This window comes from Pseudonaja textilis, chromosome 2, assembly GCF_049901715.1.
Source record: "Pseudonaja textilis isolate UNSWEBS1 chromosome 2, rPseTex1.2, whole genome shotgun sequence".
Taxonomy (NCBI): Eukaryota; Metazoa; Chordata; class Lepidosauria; order Squamata; family Elapidae; genus Pseudonaja; species Pseudonaja textilis.
In genome coordinates, this window is record NC_141991.1 from 72,139,382 (window position 1) to 72,157,321 (window position 17,940).

At 43.8% G+C, this 17,940-nt stretch overlaps 1 protein-coding gene across 1 annotated transcript in view; it reads left to right on the plus strand.

The window, feature by feature from the left end:
- Positions 1-17,677, plus strand: part of CCDC69 (coiled-coil domain containing 69) — a 38,753-nt gene extending 21,076 nt beyond the window's left edge. The window contains exons 4-9 of the mRNA XM_087924264.1: positions 6,752-6,833; positions 8,540-8,613; positions 10,732-10,833; positions 12,382-12,501; positions 14,301-14,398; positions 15,582-17,677. Coding sequence (XP_087780390.1) covers positions 6,752-6,833; positions 8,540-8,613; positions 10,732-10,833; positions 12,382-12,501; positions 14,301-14,398; positions 15,582-15,747 — 642 coding nt within the window. The 3' untranslated portion in view covers positions 15,748-17,677. The remainder of the gene's footprint in view (positions 1-6,751; positions 6,834-8,539; positions 8,614-10,731; positions 10,834-12,381; positions 12,502-14,300; positions 14,399-15,581) is intronic.
- The last annotated feature ends 263 nt before the right edge of the window (positions 17,678-17,940 follow it).

Consider the following 17,940-nt stretch of genomic DNA (forward strand, 5'->3'; position numbering starts at 1 on the left):
CTTGTTCTTTGTGGAGAGCGGTACTGCAAGAGAAATCCCTGTGGGTTTTCCCAAAGTTGGGGGAAGTTTGCCTACTTCCTTCTTTCTCCTTTAATTGAAGCTGTTCAAACTGAGGAGTGTTGTTTTTTTCCCCAAAGTGCACTGAGATAGTGTTGCTTGGGTAAATATGGAGACAAAGTTAACAGCTTTATTATTTGGCTCCTGTGTCAGATGACCATGGGGCAATTTCTGCTAATGGTAACTAGCTGATTTACAGTAGTTGCCACCCAAGATTTGTGAGATAGGGCATCATTACTGAAAACAAGCTATGCTATTTCTACCTAAATCATCATATGTGTTGTGGCCCACCAGCAGCTAGTGGAGCTGGAAGCTGTTATGTCCCTGGATCTTGCCAAAGTCCCCACCCAGGTCCGTTCATGCTGCGGGGGCGTTTGCTGCCCCTCATTGGCTGGCTTCCCTCGACGGCCGGCTATAAAAGCCAGCTGCAGGGTTCGGTCAGCCGCTGTTCGCTGTGAGCCTGCTCCAGGCAAGGCTAACACGTTCAGTCCTTTATTTCTTTAATAAAGTCTTGTTGCATCCATGCCCTGGTCTAGCCTCTCATTGCTCAATCTACAACACTGGCGACGAGGGTGGGATGGCTACCAGAGGCAATCCGCAACAGCTGAAGTCACTCAATTGCTGAGCCGCAGCCGCGCCGCCGGAGAGCTCGGTCAGCAAAAGCGAAAGGAAGAGCGTCTGTAGCCGCTCGGTTAGCAAGCTACAGGGAAAGTGAAGCGCTGCGAGCTGCAGCCGCGCAGCTCAAAAGGGCGCGAAATTCAAATGGCTGTCGTTTGAATTCGAGTCGGAGTACAGCGCGGTGCTGTCATTCCTGGAGTCTCTGACGCCGGCGCAGGGCGCGAGATTCGAATCACTGTCAGAGGTGGTCAGCCATTACCGCCTACGCTCTCCAGGAGCGCGAAATTCAAATAACGCTGCCAACGACCGTTACAGCCTGAGCCATAGCGTAACCCAGAGAGAACAGAGAGATTCTGTGGAACCTCTCAAGAGCTGAAGTCACTAGCCTGACAAGAGCACGAAGGGCCATTTTGTCGTCCCAGAGAGACCTCACAGCTGAGTAACCTGCAGAAGTTCACAACATGAACTCCAACCCAGCCTTCCCACCGTTCAAGCCTGATGAAGAAAAGTGGGAGTCATACAAAAATCATTTTAACCACTACATCGATGCCATTGGTCTGGCTGATGCTGGGGAGCACAGAAAGAAGTCATTCTTCCTCAGTTATTGCGGAGCCATCGTTTTTGATACCGCCACAGCACTCGTTGCTCCACGTGAGTTAAAGAACGTCCCCTGGGCAGAACTGCTGGAGATCCTCACAAATCATTACTCCCCCAAGCCTTCACAAATTGCGAGATGTTTCGCCTTCCAGATGAGGAAGCAAGCTGAAGGGGAAACTATCAATCAGTACATGGCCGCCTTGAGAACCGCAGCCCTCCACTGCGAGTTCAAGAACTACTTAGATGACATGCTGCTCGACCAGCTCGTCTGCGGGGTCAAGGACCTTCACCTCCAAAGGCGACTGCTTGCCAGGAAGGATCTCAACCTCTCCCAGGCCGTCGAGGAAGCCTTGGCAGCAGAGCTGGCAACCCAGTCAGCCACCGAGATTCAAGGGTCAGTTCCCAAACAAAGCTGTGCCACCATCCACTCGGAGAAGGTGATCAACGAAGACGATCCCAACGATCAAACAGACATCCACCGTCTCACCCAGGCTAAGCAACCGCAGGTAGGAACCAGGCAGGATAGCAGCAGTGAACCCAAACATATCATCCTGTGCCTATCCTGTGGCGGACCACACTCGAGAGCTTCATGCAGATTCAAGGGTGCCACCTGCAACAATTGTCACAAAAAGGGCCACATCGCCAGAGTCTGCCAGGCTGCTCACAGCTCCACACAAAGGGTTCCTTCCTTTCCCCATTCTGGGCACCAAAGGCAAGTACTAAAGTGTCACACTTGCTACCATGCTAACCACACCTGTCATTCTATTAGTAAAATCACACTCTCCATTTTATTAGAAGGTAAACCTTGTCGTATGGAGGTTGACACGGGGTCAGCGCTCTCAATCATCTCTTGGAACACACTCAAGAAAATCCAGCCCAGACTATTCAGAAGCCAGCTCCAGAAGTGCCAGCTCACCTTGAGGGACTATCAAGGGAAGGACATTCCAGTACTCGGCAAAGGCAAGTTCCTTGTTAATTTTAAAGCTTTCAAAGGCCACCTGCCTCTAGTGGTAGTTAACGGCAACCTCCCTAGTCTCTTGGGGCTTGATTGGTTCCCCTACCTCGGCCTAGGGTTAACAGGAGTCCATGCTGTCTCAGCTTCTGACACTGACTCCTTATTCACTGACTACTCAGACGTATTCAGCGATGAGTTGGGGTGTTATAACGGTACTCCCATATCATTTGCAGTTGACCCCCAAGCAGTTCCAGTCCGGCTGAAACCTCGTAGAGTCCCATTCGCCATTCGGCCTAAACTGGACGCGGAACTGGATAAATTATTAAAGCAAGGGGTCATTGAGCCGACAGACTTTGCCAAATGGGAGACGCCAATTGTCACACCCCTTAAAAAAGACGGCAGTCTGAGAATTTGTTCGGATTACAAAACAACAATTAACCGTTTTCTACAAGTTAGCGCTTACCCAGTCCCGGTCATTCAACATTTATTGCACACTTTTGAGCCTGGCAACATTTTTGCCAAATTGGACATGTCACAAGCGTATCAACAGTTCCCTGTTGACAACCAAACAGCCGAATTACAAACTATCGTGACCCACAGGGGTGCTTTCCGGTGTAGGCGTCTCCAATTTGGCGTAAGTGTTGCCCCTGGCATTTTCCAATCCCTCATGGAGCGTATACTTCAGGGCCTCCCTGGCGTAGTACCCTACTTCGACGACATATTGGTCTCGGCCAGGGACAGGCCCCAACTCTTCCAGAGAGTCAGAGCAGTGTTAGACAGGTTCAGGCAGCATGGCCTCAAATTAAAAAGGGAGAAATGTGCCATTGCCACTAGACAGGTGGACTTTCTGGGCTATAGAATTGACGCCTCAGGCATTCATCCCCTAGAATCCAAAGTCAAGGCAATCCACGAGGCACCCACACCAACCACTAAAGCCGAGCTACAAGCCTTTTGGGATTATTGAACTTCTATGCGTCATTCCTACCTCACAAGGCATCAGTAGCAGAGCCTTTACACAGGCTCTTAGATAAAAAATCACCTTGGCACTGGGGACACAAGGAAGACACCGCTTTTCGCGCAGTCAAATCACTGCTCACATCAGACGCGGTCCTTATACAATTTGACCCACATCTTCCATTAGTACTAGCAGCTGATGCATCCCCTTTTGGGATTGGAGCTGTCTTAAGCCACAGACTACCCAACGGCTCCGAGGCACCAATCGCTTTCTTTTCCAGAACGCTCTCAGCAACAGAGCGTAACTATAGTCAAATCGACAAGGAGGCTTTAGCCGCAGTGGCAGCGGTAAAGAAATTTCATGAATTCCTTTTTGGCCACAACTTCGAATTAATCACGGACCACAAGCCTCTTCTGGGTCTTCTATCCGGAGACAAGCAGACTCCCCAAGTGTTGTCTCCCAGAATGACGAGGTGGACCTTGTTCCTGGCGGCATACTCGTACAAGCTCATCCACCGCCCAGGAAAAACGTTAAGCCACGCAGATGCCCTCAGCCGCTGCCCCCTGCCAGCTCCAGCTGAGGACCCGGCCCCGGTCCATGCCATCTTCGATGTCACCGAGCTCGACCTTCCTATCACCGCCCTCGACATCGCCACCAAATCCAAGACGGACAAGACAATCGCCCAGGTACTGGACTGGGTGAGGAGGGGGTGGCCGGGCACTAACCTCGCAACCGAATTCACACCTTTTAAGACCCGTCAACAGGAGCTATCTAGCTTGCAGGGCTGCCTGTTGTGGGGCACCAGAGTTGTCATCCCGGCCTCGTTTCGCACACCAGTCCTAGAGGCACTACACGAGGGCCACCCGGGCATCGTTCGGATGAAAGCGTTGGCTCGGAGTTACGTCTGGTGGCCTGGCTTGGACGACGACATCGTCAAGTGGGTAAGCTCTTGCCAACCCTGTCAGGAATCCAGACCATCCCCTCCAGTCACCACCCCCACAAAGTGGGAGAGCGCCAACGCGCCGTGGTCAAGGCTTCACATTGACTTAGCGGGTCCAATACACGGCAAAACCTTCTTGGTGGTCGTAGATTCATACTCTAAATGGATCGATGTGGCCCAACTATCCACGACCACCACACAAGCGGTTACCAAGGCCTTGACCCGTCTATTCGTGACACACGGGCTACCAGATACCATAGTTTCGGATAATGGCCCCCAGTTTGCCTCTACAGAATTCAGCCGCTTTGCCACCAATCTTGGCATCCGACACATCTTCACGGCCCCCTTTCATCCTGCCAGCAATGGATTGGCAGAGAGAGCCGTTAGGTCCACAAAGGAAGCGTTAGCCAGATTCAGCAAAGAAGACTGGCATCACAAACTCTCCCGTTTCTTACTAAGCCAACACTCAACCCCTTGCATGGTCACCAACAAATCCCCAGCTGAACTTCTGATGGGTAGACGCCTAAGAACTGTGTTGGATAGGCTCCACCCTCACTATTGCCCTGACACCCCTCTTGCCTCGACGACATTTTGACGGATTTTGTCTTGCAGGAACATGTTTTTGCAAGGAACTACACCGGAGACCCATTTTGGATTCCAGGGGAGATTGTAGCCATCACCGGTCCCCGGTCGTACCGAGTCCAGCTGGAAGACGGCCGCATCTGGAGAAGACACCTGGACCAGCTAAGGAAGCGACAGGGTACCCTCGCCAGTGCCGGATCGTGGGCACAGGTCAGCCCCCAGGTGCCTCACCAAACTCTCATCGCAGACCATTCCAGAGGCTCTTCGCCACCATCACCCGAACTGAGGGAGCAGGCAGTAGACCGGGACTGCCTGATGGGTCCTCCACCTGAACCGTCTGATGGGGCTACGGCACCACCGGCCAGAAGCACTTCACCGGTACCAGCACAGACCTCCAAACGAGTTCGCACCCCATCACCAACCCTACCTGTTTCTTCGAACTCTGAGACACTTGGTAACTCGCCTGAGTTACGACGCTCGGGGCGCCAGCACAGACCACCCGCTTATTTAAATGACTATGCATGTTCGCATCCGGGGGGAAGGGGTGTTATGTCCCTGGAACTTGCCAAAGTCCCCACCCAGGTCCGTTCATGCTGCGGGGGCGTTTGCTGCCCCTCATTGGCTGGCTTCCCTCGACGGCCGGCTATAAAAGCCAGCTGCAGGGTTCGGTCAGCCGCTGTTCGCTGTGAGCCTGCTCCAGGCAAGGCTAACACGTTCAGTCCTTTATTTCTTTAATAAAGTCTTGTTGCATCCATGCCCTGGTCTAGCCTCTCATTGCTCAATCTACAACAGAAGCAGAGTTGGACAGTGAGGAGGTTGGGGAGGAGCATGAGTCAGTCCTGAGGCTGAGGAAGACTTGGATGAGGGCTCTGCGTCAGAGGCAGAGATGGGGCCAGGGCAGGCTGGCAGCCATCAGTTGCCTTTGGAGTCGGACAGCAGTGAGGCGGGGGAGCAGCTGGAACCAGTTCCCAACCTGCACATGTGCAGAGCTGCCAAAAGAAAAGAACATTTACAAACAAAGGGTCGACGTGGGAGTAATGCCACAGGTGGACAGTGAATGCCCCCTCCTGTAGGGTTTAAACAGGGAGGGGGCTTTTGTAGGAAACAATGAATTCTTTGCAGCAGTGTGAAGATCTTTCTGTGCATCTCAGAGACTCTATACTGAGTCCCTCCTTGTCAGCACTGTGTTTGAAAATATTTATTTGGCAGCTCTCCAAGCTAGATAAGGTCTGTGCTTCTAATTACATCTTTGAAAGACTGTTTACCAGGCCTTTGACTGAATGTGAATGCAAGAAATTCACCTTCATTTAATAAAAGGGATTTTGCCGGGACAAAGAGTCTGCTTAGTGCTTTTGGGGGAAGCCTAGGTCAGAACAATATGTTAACATCAGACTCCACTGAAGATGTTATCTAGCCTGGTAATGATACATTCAGACACCAACCCACACGCTTGGAGAACAAACCTTCACTCTCATCCTATACCCAAGCTGCAGATATTCACCCCTATTGCAGATTAGAATATCCTTAACAGCCACCAGTTGTTGGTTGACTATGGATATGAACTAAACACTAAGTAATCTATCATTTTTCATCCATCAAGTCTGCTTCTTTATCTCTGTGCCATAGTGCTGTGTTAATAATTAACAATTTTCCATGATAAAAACATACTTTTTGCAATTGATCCTTTTTTTATTTTTTTTTTTGCATGGGTTTTTTTCCCCCTCATATTTTAAAAGCCTACCAAACCTGTTTGATCTGATATTCGAGTAGGGGAAAAGAATGCTTCTAACATCATCAGTCTCTATTCAAAATTCTACGTAAGTATATTCAGATGCAGATTCATTAGGGTTATTCACAGAGCTGCATAAAATTAAAATGCTAATCTGGCCACTCCCATTTCAGTCAACTGGGAGTTTGGGAGTTGTAATTTAGAAGAGACCAATATGAGGAAAATTCTTTTTGGATGATTACAATGCAGAATGTTTCATGATAATGTTTTATTTTTATTTATCTACAGCTTTACCTTTTATACCTTTCTCTCCTTTAGGTAGAGAAAGAGGACTTACAGCACAAACAATTCTCTGAAAAATATGATATGTTGAAGAGAGAACAGGAGGACACACTGCAAAGTAAGAATCTAAAACATGTTTACGGTATTTATGACACTTCTTCTGTTTCTGACTTTTTTAAAAATAAAGTACCAATGTATGCCACCCTGAGTTATATATAAAAAGGGCAGAAATAATAATCCAGATTAGTGTAAAACGAGTCTGTGGCAAGTCTCTACCATTAAAGATGAAGGCTGGGAATGAAATAAGTATGGCTCCCCACATCTAGACAGGATCAAGTTTTATTTATTTACTTAAAACATGTATATACTCACCCCTCTTATAAACAACTCTGGGCACCCCTCAATCAAATGTTCAGATAACAGGAAAACCACAGTGAACTGTAAAACCAAATACATTAAAACATAATAGCATCATTGACTGAGCTGAGTGGCCATAGAAATTTAACAAATAAATGAATAAAAATTAAAAACAATAAACACCTGACACCAAGTCAAACTTCTAATGTGTACTTACCTATTCTTATCCCATCACTTGGGGGGAAAGCTGGGTCTTCAAAGCTTTATGAAAGGCTAGGAGGTCAGAGGCCTGTCTGTTCAGAGTGGGAAAGTGTTCCTTAGGGCAGGGTAGGGGCTGTCACAGAAAAGGCAGCCATCAGAAGGCAATATGTAGGGGAAGGGAATAGGACACCGGCCACCTATCTGACCTGGTATGAGGTGCAAATGCCCTTTGGGGCTTTGAATAGAGCCTCGGTGGTGCAATGGTTAGAGTGCAGTACTACAAACTACTTCTGCTGACAGCCAGCTGCCTGCACTTTGGCAGATCGAATCCCATTCAAGGTTGATTCAGCCTTCCATCCTTCCGAGGTGGGTAAAATGAGGACCCAGATTGTTGAGGGCAATATACTGACTCTGTAAACTGCTTAGAGAGGGCTTTGGAGCACTATAAAGCAGTATATAAGTCTAAGTGCTATTGGGGCTCCCTTGCCTTGCAGTTTAATATTTTGTTTGAATGAGAGACCTTCGGAAGAACAAGCTTCAATTTACATATACTGTACGTGTTGACAATAATACAGATTCTATTGCTTTTCTTCATGGGCTTGGTTCTGGTGGTCTAACATTCCTACAGTGAGATTGCCAAATTGTCCATTGGATCTTCTGCCTCTCAGTGCTTTCCCTTTGGGTCCTACCTGTCACAGATAGTTGTCTTTTATTAACAGCAGAATTAAGCCTCTTTCTCCAGTTTGATGGGAAGGATGCCGAAAGATGGCCAAGTGACCAAAGCGTAAGTAATAACCACAGAGACTCAGCAAGAAATGACAGCAATAGAATCACATTTATGAGCACAGGTTTTAATGACTGATCACTTATCACCTCTAAAAAAGCTTTAGTCGTAATTTTGCTATAAAGAAAGAGGTGCCTTCAATTGCTTCTCTAGCAATTGGTGATGCTTGCAGGAAACTCTCGGCTCATCACCAGTATGACATCTCCCCAAACCAATTTGCTATCATTCTTGTTCCCTATAGAAAGCTCATATTCACTTGAGATGCACAATACTTTAATAATGTGGCTCATCCTGTTTTTCAGTGCCTTCTGGCTCTTTGTCTATCCAATTTCCTATGCTCCGTTTGCTTACTCCATCTGCCTCCAGGATGTGACTCAATATGAGTGATTTGTCAGTCACTGCATATATAGAAATCATGGATACATCAAAATGGAGCTTGTGTTTTCTCTTGTTTGGACCCCCATTTTGTCTTTCTCTTGCAGAACTCCAGAAAACACATGATCAAGAGAAGCTGTTCCTAACTGAATCCTACCAAAAAACTCAGGCATCTTTGCAGGTACCAGTTTCTCCGCTTCAGGGAAGCAGAAAGCTCTAGATTCAGTACAGTGGGGATCAAAATGGCAGCCAAAAAGGCTATCCTTATCCCACCCCTTTACCATCCTAGCCCTAACACAGTGGCGTGTATGAATATTCATCTATAAATTGCTACCAGTAATCCTCAGTGAACAGTCATTTGTTTAGTGACCATTCGAAATTATGATGGCGCAGAACAGAAAGATTTACCATCTATCCTTGAGGTTGCAACCCTCACAGTGTACCTACAATCCCATGATTGTGATTCAGGCATTTACTGACTCACACTTATGAGGCTCACAGCATCCTGCAGTCACGTGATCACCATTGGCAATCTTCACTGCTGGCTTCTGACAACAAAGGAAGTTGCAAAAGGCAATCGTGACATCACTGATACCTGGTGGCACAGCAGTTAGAGTGCAGTCCTACAGGCTACTTCTGCTGCCTGCCGGCTGCCTGCAATTTAGCAGTTCGAATCTCACCAGGCTCAAGGTTGACTCAGCCTTCCATCCTTCTGAGGTCGGTAAAATGAGGATCCAGATTGTCGGGGGCAAAATGCTAACTCTCTAAACCGCTTAGAGAGGGCTCTAAAGCACTTTGAAGCAGCACATAAGTCTAAGTGCTATTGCTATCACACTTAACGATTATGAGGGATTCACCTAATGACCTCAACTGAAACTGCCAATCATAAGGTCGGCACAATCATGTGACAGCTCACTTCACAATCGCATCGCCTAGCTAGCTATTACGTTTCCCAGCTGTAATTATTGTAGTTGACTAAGGACAGTATAGGTCTGGGTGCTTTCATGTGTGTAAGTATGATGCGAAGATTTGCATTTAGGGGATGATTTGGAAGGAGGGGTGGCACTGGTGCCTCATAAGTTTTGGTGCCCTAAGCCAGTATATTCCTGGCCATATAGGTAGCCCTTGCCTTATCAACTGCCTCAATTAGCAACCATTCAAAGTTATGATGTTATGAAAAAAAAACAGCTTTGCAACTAATCTTTGCATTTACATCCATTGCAGTAATCCCATGATCATGTGATTCCCGTTTGGACATTTTGCAAGCAATGTGCATTTACACCTGTTGCACGTCCCATGGTTGTTACATGATCACCACTTGCTGTGCTTCCCAGCTCACTTCTGACAAGCAGAGTAACATTGGAGAATACAGAAGTAACATTGTAAGTTGCAGTCTTGTGATGCATCCATTTTGAACTCTGTTTATAACGAAGTACATGGTTTGTACTCTTGAATGTATGACAGTTGAAAAATCTGTTGCTAAAAATTGAAATATGGTATCAGGAGGTTATCGTTAACAGCAGAACTGACAGGCCTGACAAATCAGTTTGCTTAAATAACTGTATAAACTGCTCCTGTATTATTAAATATGTTACTTTTGAAGCAATCATCTCTCTGCCATGACAAAGAAAGGAGCCATTAAAGTTACCTGTTGATAACTACAATACAGAGTTCAGTAAATCATAGTGAAGTATATTTGTCTAATAATGATAAAAACGTCTTAAACTTTCATCTCTGTTTTGATCTGCATTGTTCTACCTGGTCCCTTCCCAATTATACTGTCATACTTCTATAGGTCACAATGTTGGGGGATATAAATTGTATCATTATATTATAGATTGTACTTGGAGGAATTGGGGATCATGAAACTAGCTGTACTATAGGTGTGTAGTGGTAGAAAATTATTATTGCTATTCTGCTCTTGTTTGGAAACACCAACATTCTTATTAACGGCCTATGGCATCTTCCAGAGTCTTCTACTCATAATAAAGAAGAAACAGGGGAGGTCTTGTGATAGCACAAAAATGGATGGATAATGCTATGATATCATTGGTGGAGAAATGTCCAAAACCAGTAATATGCTAGTATAGCATTCCAACTGCTATGGCTTTTGTATCAGAAACGGCAAAAGGAAATTTTGCTCCAAATCATTAACCTTTGAGGTTCTGATGAAATTAAAAACGAGGTAGCCAATGGTGGAAACAACTCATTTCAGCACTATGGCACTGAGTGTGGAGAGCAGGGAAAATCCGATGACAGTCATAAAGAAAGAATAATCTGTCTTATTTTTCTGCTCCAGGAGACTATTGACAAGCTGACTTCCCAGCTGAAGGCCTTTCAGGAGAAAATGAAACGGGTAGAAGAGTCAATTCTGAGCAGAGATTATAAAAAGCACATTCAGGTGACTTTACCACTGTGCGGGATAGCTTGATCTGTTTATTTAAAGACAGCAAGTAAGAAAGTCTAAACAGCAGGGTCTTCTGAATATACCAAAATAAAACCACAATAAAGAAGTTGGAGGAAAGATATTTATATTCTTTTGCTTTCAGCCGCCATTCTGCACTACCAGGTCATAAGAACGATTATTTTTCCCAGTTCCCATTGCTGCTTGGTTTAGTGTGCTTAAAACTGTTTACAGATAGTCCTTGAATTATGACTAACTAATGTGGTCATAAAGCATAATGTTACATAATCACACCACTTGGCAACGGTAAACCCTGAAGTCCTTGTTGCTATTGTCATTAAGTGAAAATAGTGGGTTGTTAAGTAAATATTTTCTCTCAACTTCCTGCTGGTTTCCCACAAACAAACTCAACATGGAAGTCAGCAGGAAGTTGCAAACCCCAGGTGGCTTGCAAACAGGACAGAGACTGGCAAATGGCTACTGCTGGGTGGGAGAAGGAGAAAGGGAATGCAAAGATGGCTGCAGATGGGGTGCAAGCATACATAAGTAGCAAAGGACACACAGCAGAGCATGGTGGGGCTTGGGGTGACTGCTGCTGGGTAGGGGAGGGTGCACAAGTTTGTGCAGGTGACCAGAAAACAAGCACAAGCACACAGTCTCAGAGAGGGTACACAGGTGGGAAAGACTTACCCAAGAAACTTGCAGCTTTCTCTGCCAGCTACCACATGACTTTGCTCATGGGAAGCCAGCAGGGAAAGTTGCAAATCGTAGTCACCTGATTGAACGATGCTGCAACTATTGTAAATGCAAGTCAATTGTCAAGTTCTTGGATTGCAATTATTGTCCACAGTGGTGTTGGGATGGCCAGAATTTCAAGGAACAATCATGATCACCATTGGTTCAGTGCCATTGTAACTTTAAACAGTTGCTGAATGAGTGATCATTAAACAAGGACCTCTGCTCTTATTATGCTACCTGAGATTCAGTTACTGTACTTTGAATGGCTCACAACAATAAAACAAGAAATTATGAAATAAAAAAGATGGCATGCATATTGAAGTGAGAGGTCTCATCCTCTCTTGCCAAAGGCTTCCAGTAGGTGAAGTGGGGATCATCTGGATCTTCGGGGGGAATCTCATTCCAGAGGGCAAATGCAGAGAGGTGCACTTCCAGGATCCTTATAGAGGATATTGCTTAATAAAAGGAAACTGGAGTGTGTCAATTCTACAGGATTGAATCAACAGGGTGGACACTATAGGAAATAGCCCAACCTCCCAAATAACCAGGTCCTATGCTATGTAAGGCTTTCTAGGAAGCAACCACCTCCCTGGAAGCAAATTGGCAACCAGTGTAGCTCGCAGAGCACAGGTGTCACAGGGATCAACCAAAGCATGCCCATTCCTGCTTTGGACTAGTTGAAGCTTAATGCCTTTTTTTGCTAGCTATTTTGGCAACTTATATTGGGGGTGAGGGGGGGGACAGAGCTGCTACAAACAAATAAATTCATTTCTCTCTTTTTAAAAATAATAACCTTTATTTTAAAAGGACTATGGGACCCCCAGCCAGTTCTGGGAGCAAGAACTAGAGAGTCTACATTTTGTCATTGAGATGAAGAATGAACGCATCCACAGCTTGGACAAGAAGCTGCTGAACCTGGAAATAGTGGTGGGTTACTTGTATGAATTCTAAATGTAATTGAAAAGACTAATAAAAGAGCTGTATTGTACTTCAAAAGAGAGAGAATCGCCTGTTCCCATTTTGTGCCACTAGATACTCTGGAATGAAAAGATAGGAATACAAGTAAACTGCCTTATTCTTCCAAATGACCAATTTTTTCATGGCCCAAATCATCTAATCTCACTATTAAAATGAAAAAATGGCTTGAGAGGCTCTTTTAAGACACTGCGATGCAGCAGCTACTGGTATTTTCACATGTTTATGAATATGCAGTATTTTCAGAGAACGGACAGTCCAGTTGAGAAAGTCCAGAAATATTTCACAAGAAGAGTTATTCGCTGCTCTACTCATTGCAGAATACCTTATGCCACCAGACTTGAAACTCTAGACCTAGAAAATCTAGAACTACACCGCCTTCGGTCCGATCTAAGTATAGTATATAAAATTATACATTGCAATGTCCTACCTGTCAATACTTCAGCTTCAACTATAACAATACAAGAGCACACAATAGATGCAAACTCAAGGTTAACCACACCAAACTTGATTGCAGGAAATATGACTTCAGCAACAGAGTGGAATATTGTCTGGAATATTCTACCTGACTCTGTGGTTTCTTCTCCAAACCCCAAAAACTTTAACCTTAGACTGTCTACTATTGACCTCACCCCTTTCCTAAGAGGTCTGTAGGGGACATGCATAAGCGCATCAATCGTGCCTACCGTCCTTGTCCTATTGTTTCTTTTTTTATTTTTCTTATACGTATCCATTTCATGTATTCATAACTATGTTTATACTTATGCCTGTTATCTTGTAAGCGATTGACAAATCAAATCAAATCAAATCAAATTTCCCCTTCCTGGTCATTAGATAAGCAAAGAAATATCTCAGCCAATCAGTAGTCATCTACCAGCCTAATTAGGGATGCCTTATAATCCCACCCCTCTGATTTGTGAGGAATTACAGCAAAGCCCTTCCTTCTATTCTCCAGAATGAGCAAGAAACCACAAGCCTTTTATCAACTGGCCATAGCAGGATCCCTTTATGCAAACCTGCCATTCCCCTCTTTGCCTTATGGGATAATGGGAGCAGGGAGGTGGAATCAGGGGTCTCCTACAGCCTCATAGGCTGCTTGCTCTTTGCAAGACAAGGCTGTGATTCACTTCCACTTTGGCAATGGTACTTGTTTCCATTTTGCACAAAACCTCCCAAGTGCAATGGTAGGGAGGAGGTGACAGGCTAAGCACCTAGGGATTATGTTGTCGGATCACTAGGGGACTCAGTTCTCCTTGTGAGCAGATCCATGCAGAACTCAAAGTCAGATCACTGATAATATTGAATATGTTTTATTTATACTGGTAAGGATTCTTGAGGGTTATGGATAAGCATTTTTCAGCCCGAATTGGTACTGTTGGGAATTGGAACCTTTGACCTTCCCTGAAAATCACATGCTTTTTCATACAATTACATGCTAATGTTTGGAGTTGTAATCCAAGACTTTTGGAAGGTGCATTTGGGCTTGAAAAATACTTTACAACCAGTAATGTTCTTCCATTTCCTTCAAAAGGCAAGTGATTCTCAATTCTCAACAGATATGAAGGCAGAGACCAGGATTTTATTAGTGCACTTATAAATCTAGAGTTTCTAGGATGAAAATGTGTTTAGGATGATCACATTCCTATATAAAGTTCCACGGCTTGCTCCTTTGTCTTTATGTGACTGTGAACTTCTTGCATGCTATACCTTCATTGTATCTGAGGTTTGTCACCCTTCTGATCCTCTTTTAGATGGAGTCAAACTTACTACTTGAAGAGAAAATTAAAATTCTACAACAGGAAAATGAAGATCTCCAAGTACGGATGCAGAACCACATGACAGTGACAAGGTGGAGTCTTCACTACAGTAACAACCCTTAAAAGATTTTATTTTATTTTATTTATTAGATTTTTATCTCACCTATCTTACTTTATAAGTAACTCAAGGAGCAGAAGAACCTCTTTTCCACAGAACAAGAAAACTGTGAATTGGGTGGAGTCCAGAGAGACTGTTTGGCCCAAAGTCACCCAGCCAGCTTTTATAACTAGGCAGAACTAGAATTCGGCCACCTTGGTTTTATCCTGGTGTTTTAAGCACTAGACCCAAACTAGCTCCCATTCAAAGATGATTCCTGTTTGATCAGTTTTCCATGTCAGTGTAATCTGATGACTACGGGAAATGTTTTTCTTCCCCAAAGTCTCATGGCTACTGCACTTAGTAGCATTACAAACATGTAAATAACAACTAAATTGGGCAGTTTTTTTTAAAAAAATGTTTATTTTCAACAATATATTATGTGTGCTTTTCTCCCCAATCAGTAATTTCTCCTAGCAGAGCTGGATGCATGCTTTGTGGTTTCCATATGTTTTTAAACTGTAACCTTCCATTATTCCTCCCAACTGATAGACTAGCTGGGCTCATACCACACACTAAGCCATAATGGCATTACTCTGGCTTTGTCTTAAAAGCCACTAGGGTTTGGAAATCATGGTTTATGACTTATAATGATGTATTCAAGAAATTATGATCAAGGAAATCATGGCTTAGCATCTTGGGTAAACTCAGGCTACAACTGATGACAATTAAGAGTTCAGTAACATTTGAAGAGCCACAAATAAGAACAGACTCTGACCCTGGAATTAACTGAGCTTGTCATTTTTGAGGCCTCAAGGGTTTTCCTCCAGAGAGTGAGACATATATTTTGGGGACAATGCAGAATACCAGCTATTTAAAGGGGTAAATTGGCCATTTTAAAATATCTTCAAGGAATCAAGAACCTGTTGTGGTAATCCCCAAACCTTCACCAATGCAGAAAATAAAACAAATTATTAGATCCAATTAGAAAGGCTTTGAAGACCACAAAAGCTTCAAAGCCTTTCTAATTGGAAAGTCTTTAAATGTAGCCACTAAGCAGTGCAAGTTTTACACTGGTTTATATAGAAGAAGTAGCAAATCCTTGGAATGAAAACTGATGCATACTTCTTCCTTCCTTTCTGTACAACGTAGTCTAAGAATTGTAATTCTTACCATAGGCAGCTGTCTGAGGAGCTTCTGACCATTCGTGATGCCCTGGAGAAGGAGACCCAGCTGAGGGAGCAAGGTCACCGAGAGAAAGAGGAGCTCTTGTACAGGGTGCTTCATGGCGATTCAGGCCACTCCTTTGCTATCTCTACTGAGACCTCACTCATTGCCACATAGCACTTTGAGAGGCCAAAGACACTGACGTGGTATAAAACCAGAAAAGGAGGGAAGGAGACCACAATGTGACTGTTTCATCATTGCATTCTACTCCAGAGGTGTTCAGATATTTTTTTTTAATCCCATGGACTAAGGTGGCCTTCAAGGGACATGCTGTAAGTCACACTCCTCCCCAACAAATGAGGGCCAACTTAAGAAATGGGAGTAGAGATAACGTTCACATTAAATGAATTAAATAATAATGCCCTGATTATTTAAGCATTTTCCATTTCTGCCACATTAATAATTGCAATGTATTGGTGTAGAGGGGATCATGCCGAAGGCTGGCAAGGGAGGGCTTGGGTCCAGGTTGTACACCACTATGCTGGCCCTGGTGTTATTCTATGGCCTAAGGACAATTCTTGTTGGGATTTTCTCTTATGTCCTTATTCTTTGAAATCTTGAAGAATGGGATTTTTGCATCTTCCTTTCAATTTCAGTGCTAGTCAAGGAGTTCATATTTTGTGGTATTTTGTGGTATTCAGCAGTCAGATCAGGTTTTGTCCTTCTCCCAAGAAGTAGCAGAATTAACTACCTCATATAATAGACCATGTGAGGGGGTAAAAAAAATAAAGAAGGAGTAGGAGCTACAAATAAAGTCACACATCTGTGAGATACTACAAAGTCACACATCTGTGAGATACTAGATTCTAAATGCAAGGTTTACAGGTGATTTCAGCCAATGGAACTAGAGCTATACCAAAATTCTAAAGTCATTGCTTTAGAGCCAATGCTTTGTAAATTTGAACAGATTTATAACTAAGTTTCTTTCTCCATTGCATCTTTTTCCTGTTGTGTGTCTCCATGATATTTCTTTTATCTTGTGCCTAGCTCATGTGTGACTCAAAAGCTTAAGTCATCCTTAGCTGTGCTTGGATTAAAGTAGTACAATATTTTCACCTTATTCCAGTCTGGTCAAGGATGACCTTTCTCATCTAGTAAAATCAGGGGACTATATGAGTAGTGCCTTAAAACTAGGACAATTGTAGGATTGTCACCATAGACTTAGGATATAAATTACCAGTGGGGGATGGTTGGATAGCACTTAACACAATAATGGAAAAAGACCTTAAGGAAGAGGTTCTTAACCTGGGGTGACTGCATTCTCAGGAAATGTGAGATGCAATTTCAGGAGGTATGACAAAGAGTGACTTGTGTTCCTTAGTGACAGGTCCAAGTCATAATTACTTTTTTAGCGGGTGCAAATATTAATCAAACATTTTCTGGGGGCATGGGGCATCATAAACAAGTTTGGCAACCACTGCTTTAAGGGAAGATGTTGTAGTTTTTCCTGCCACATGGGCTGCTTATCCTTGATCACTTTTCATCTCCCTAAGAAAAGGTTTTAAAAATTTCTCAGTTATGTGAGCTTGATTGTTCTGGATCTCCCCATTTTCTCAGTTGTTAGAATTATGACCAGTCCCTGCCAACATCCTCTTATCTAATCTTCTAGAATCTGGATAAAATACCTGGTTCTCACAGATTTGGAGGACAACAGAAAAAAAAGCATCATTTTAGTTCATTTGCTTCCAGAATCAAACTCTTTTGTCTTGTTTGACAGGGTCTCTCTTTGCTGGTTCAAAATTTTGAGGATGGTATATTAGAATGGTCCTCAAAAATTGAACAGAGATTGAAATTCTTATTGTATGATTGTTTTGTAAAGCTGATAAATGACAATGCCCTCTACTGATTGTAGGGTGGTGCTACAAGTTATATAAAAAGTAATTGTCAAATTGGAAGTACTATTATAGACATGTAATAATTTAAATTCAAAGACATTGGATGTTAAAATGTATTGTTCTAATGAAGAGATTATATTGGTGTTTATTGTGGTTCTAGTGCAATGTAGACACTGAATGAAGTGAATAAATATTGATAGTTAGCATTGCAATATATTCAAGGAAAGTTGATTTAATTTTATCTGGACAAATCATTAGCTTTAATTAACTTCTGAACTACTCTCTAGCTAAATGCAATGATCTGTGTGACCCTCTCCAACATATAATAATTTCTATCCAACCTAACTAATTGTTCAGGGCAAAACTGTTCCCAGGTAATTTTTCCACTCTATTCTGCCCTGATTAGACCACATGTGGAATATCACATCCAGTTGTGACATTGCAGTTCAAAAAGGATATCAAACTGGAGCAGGTT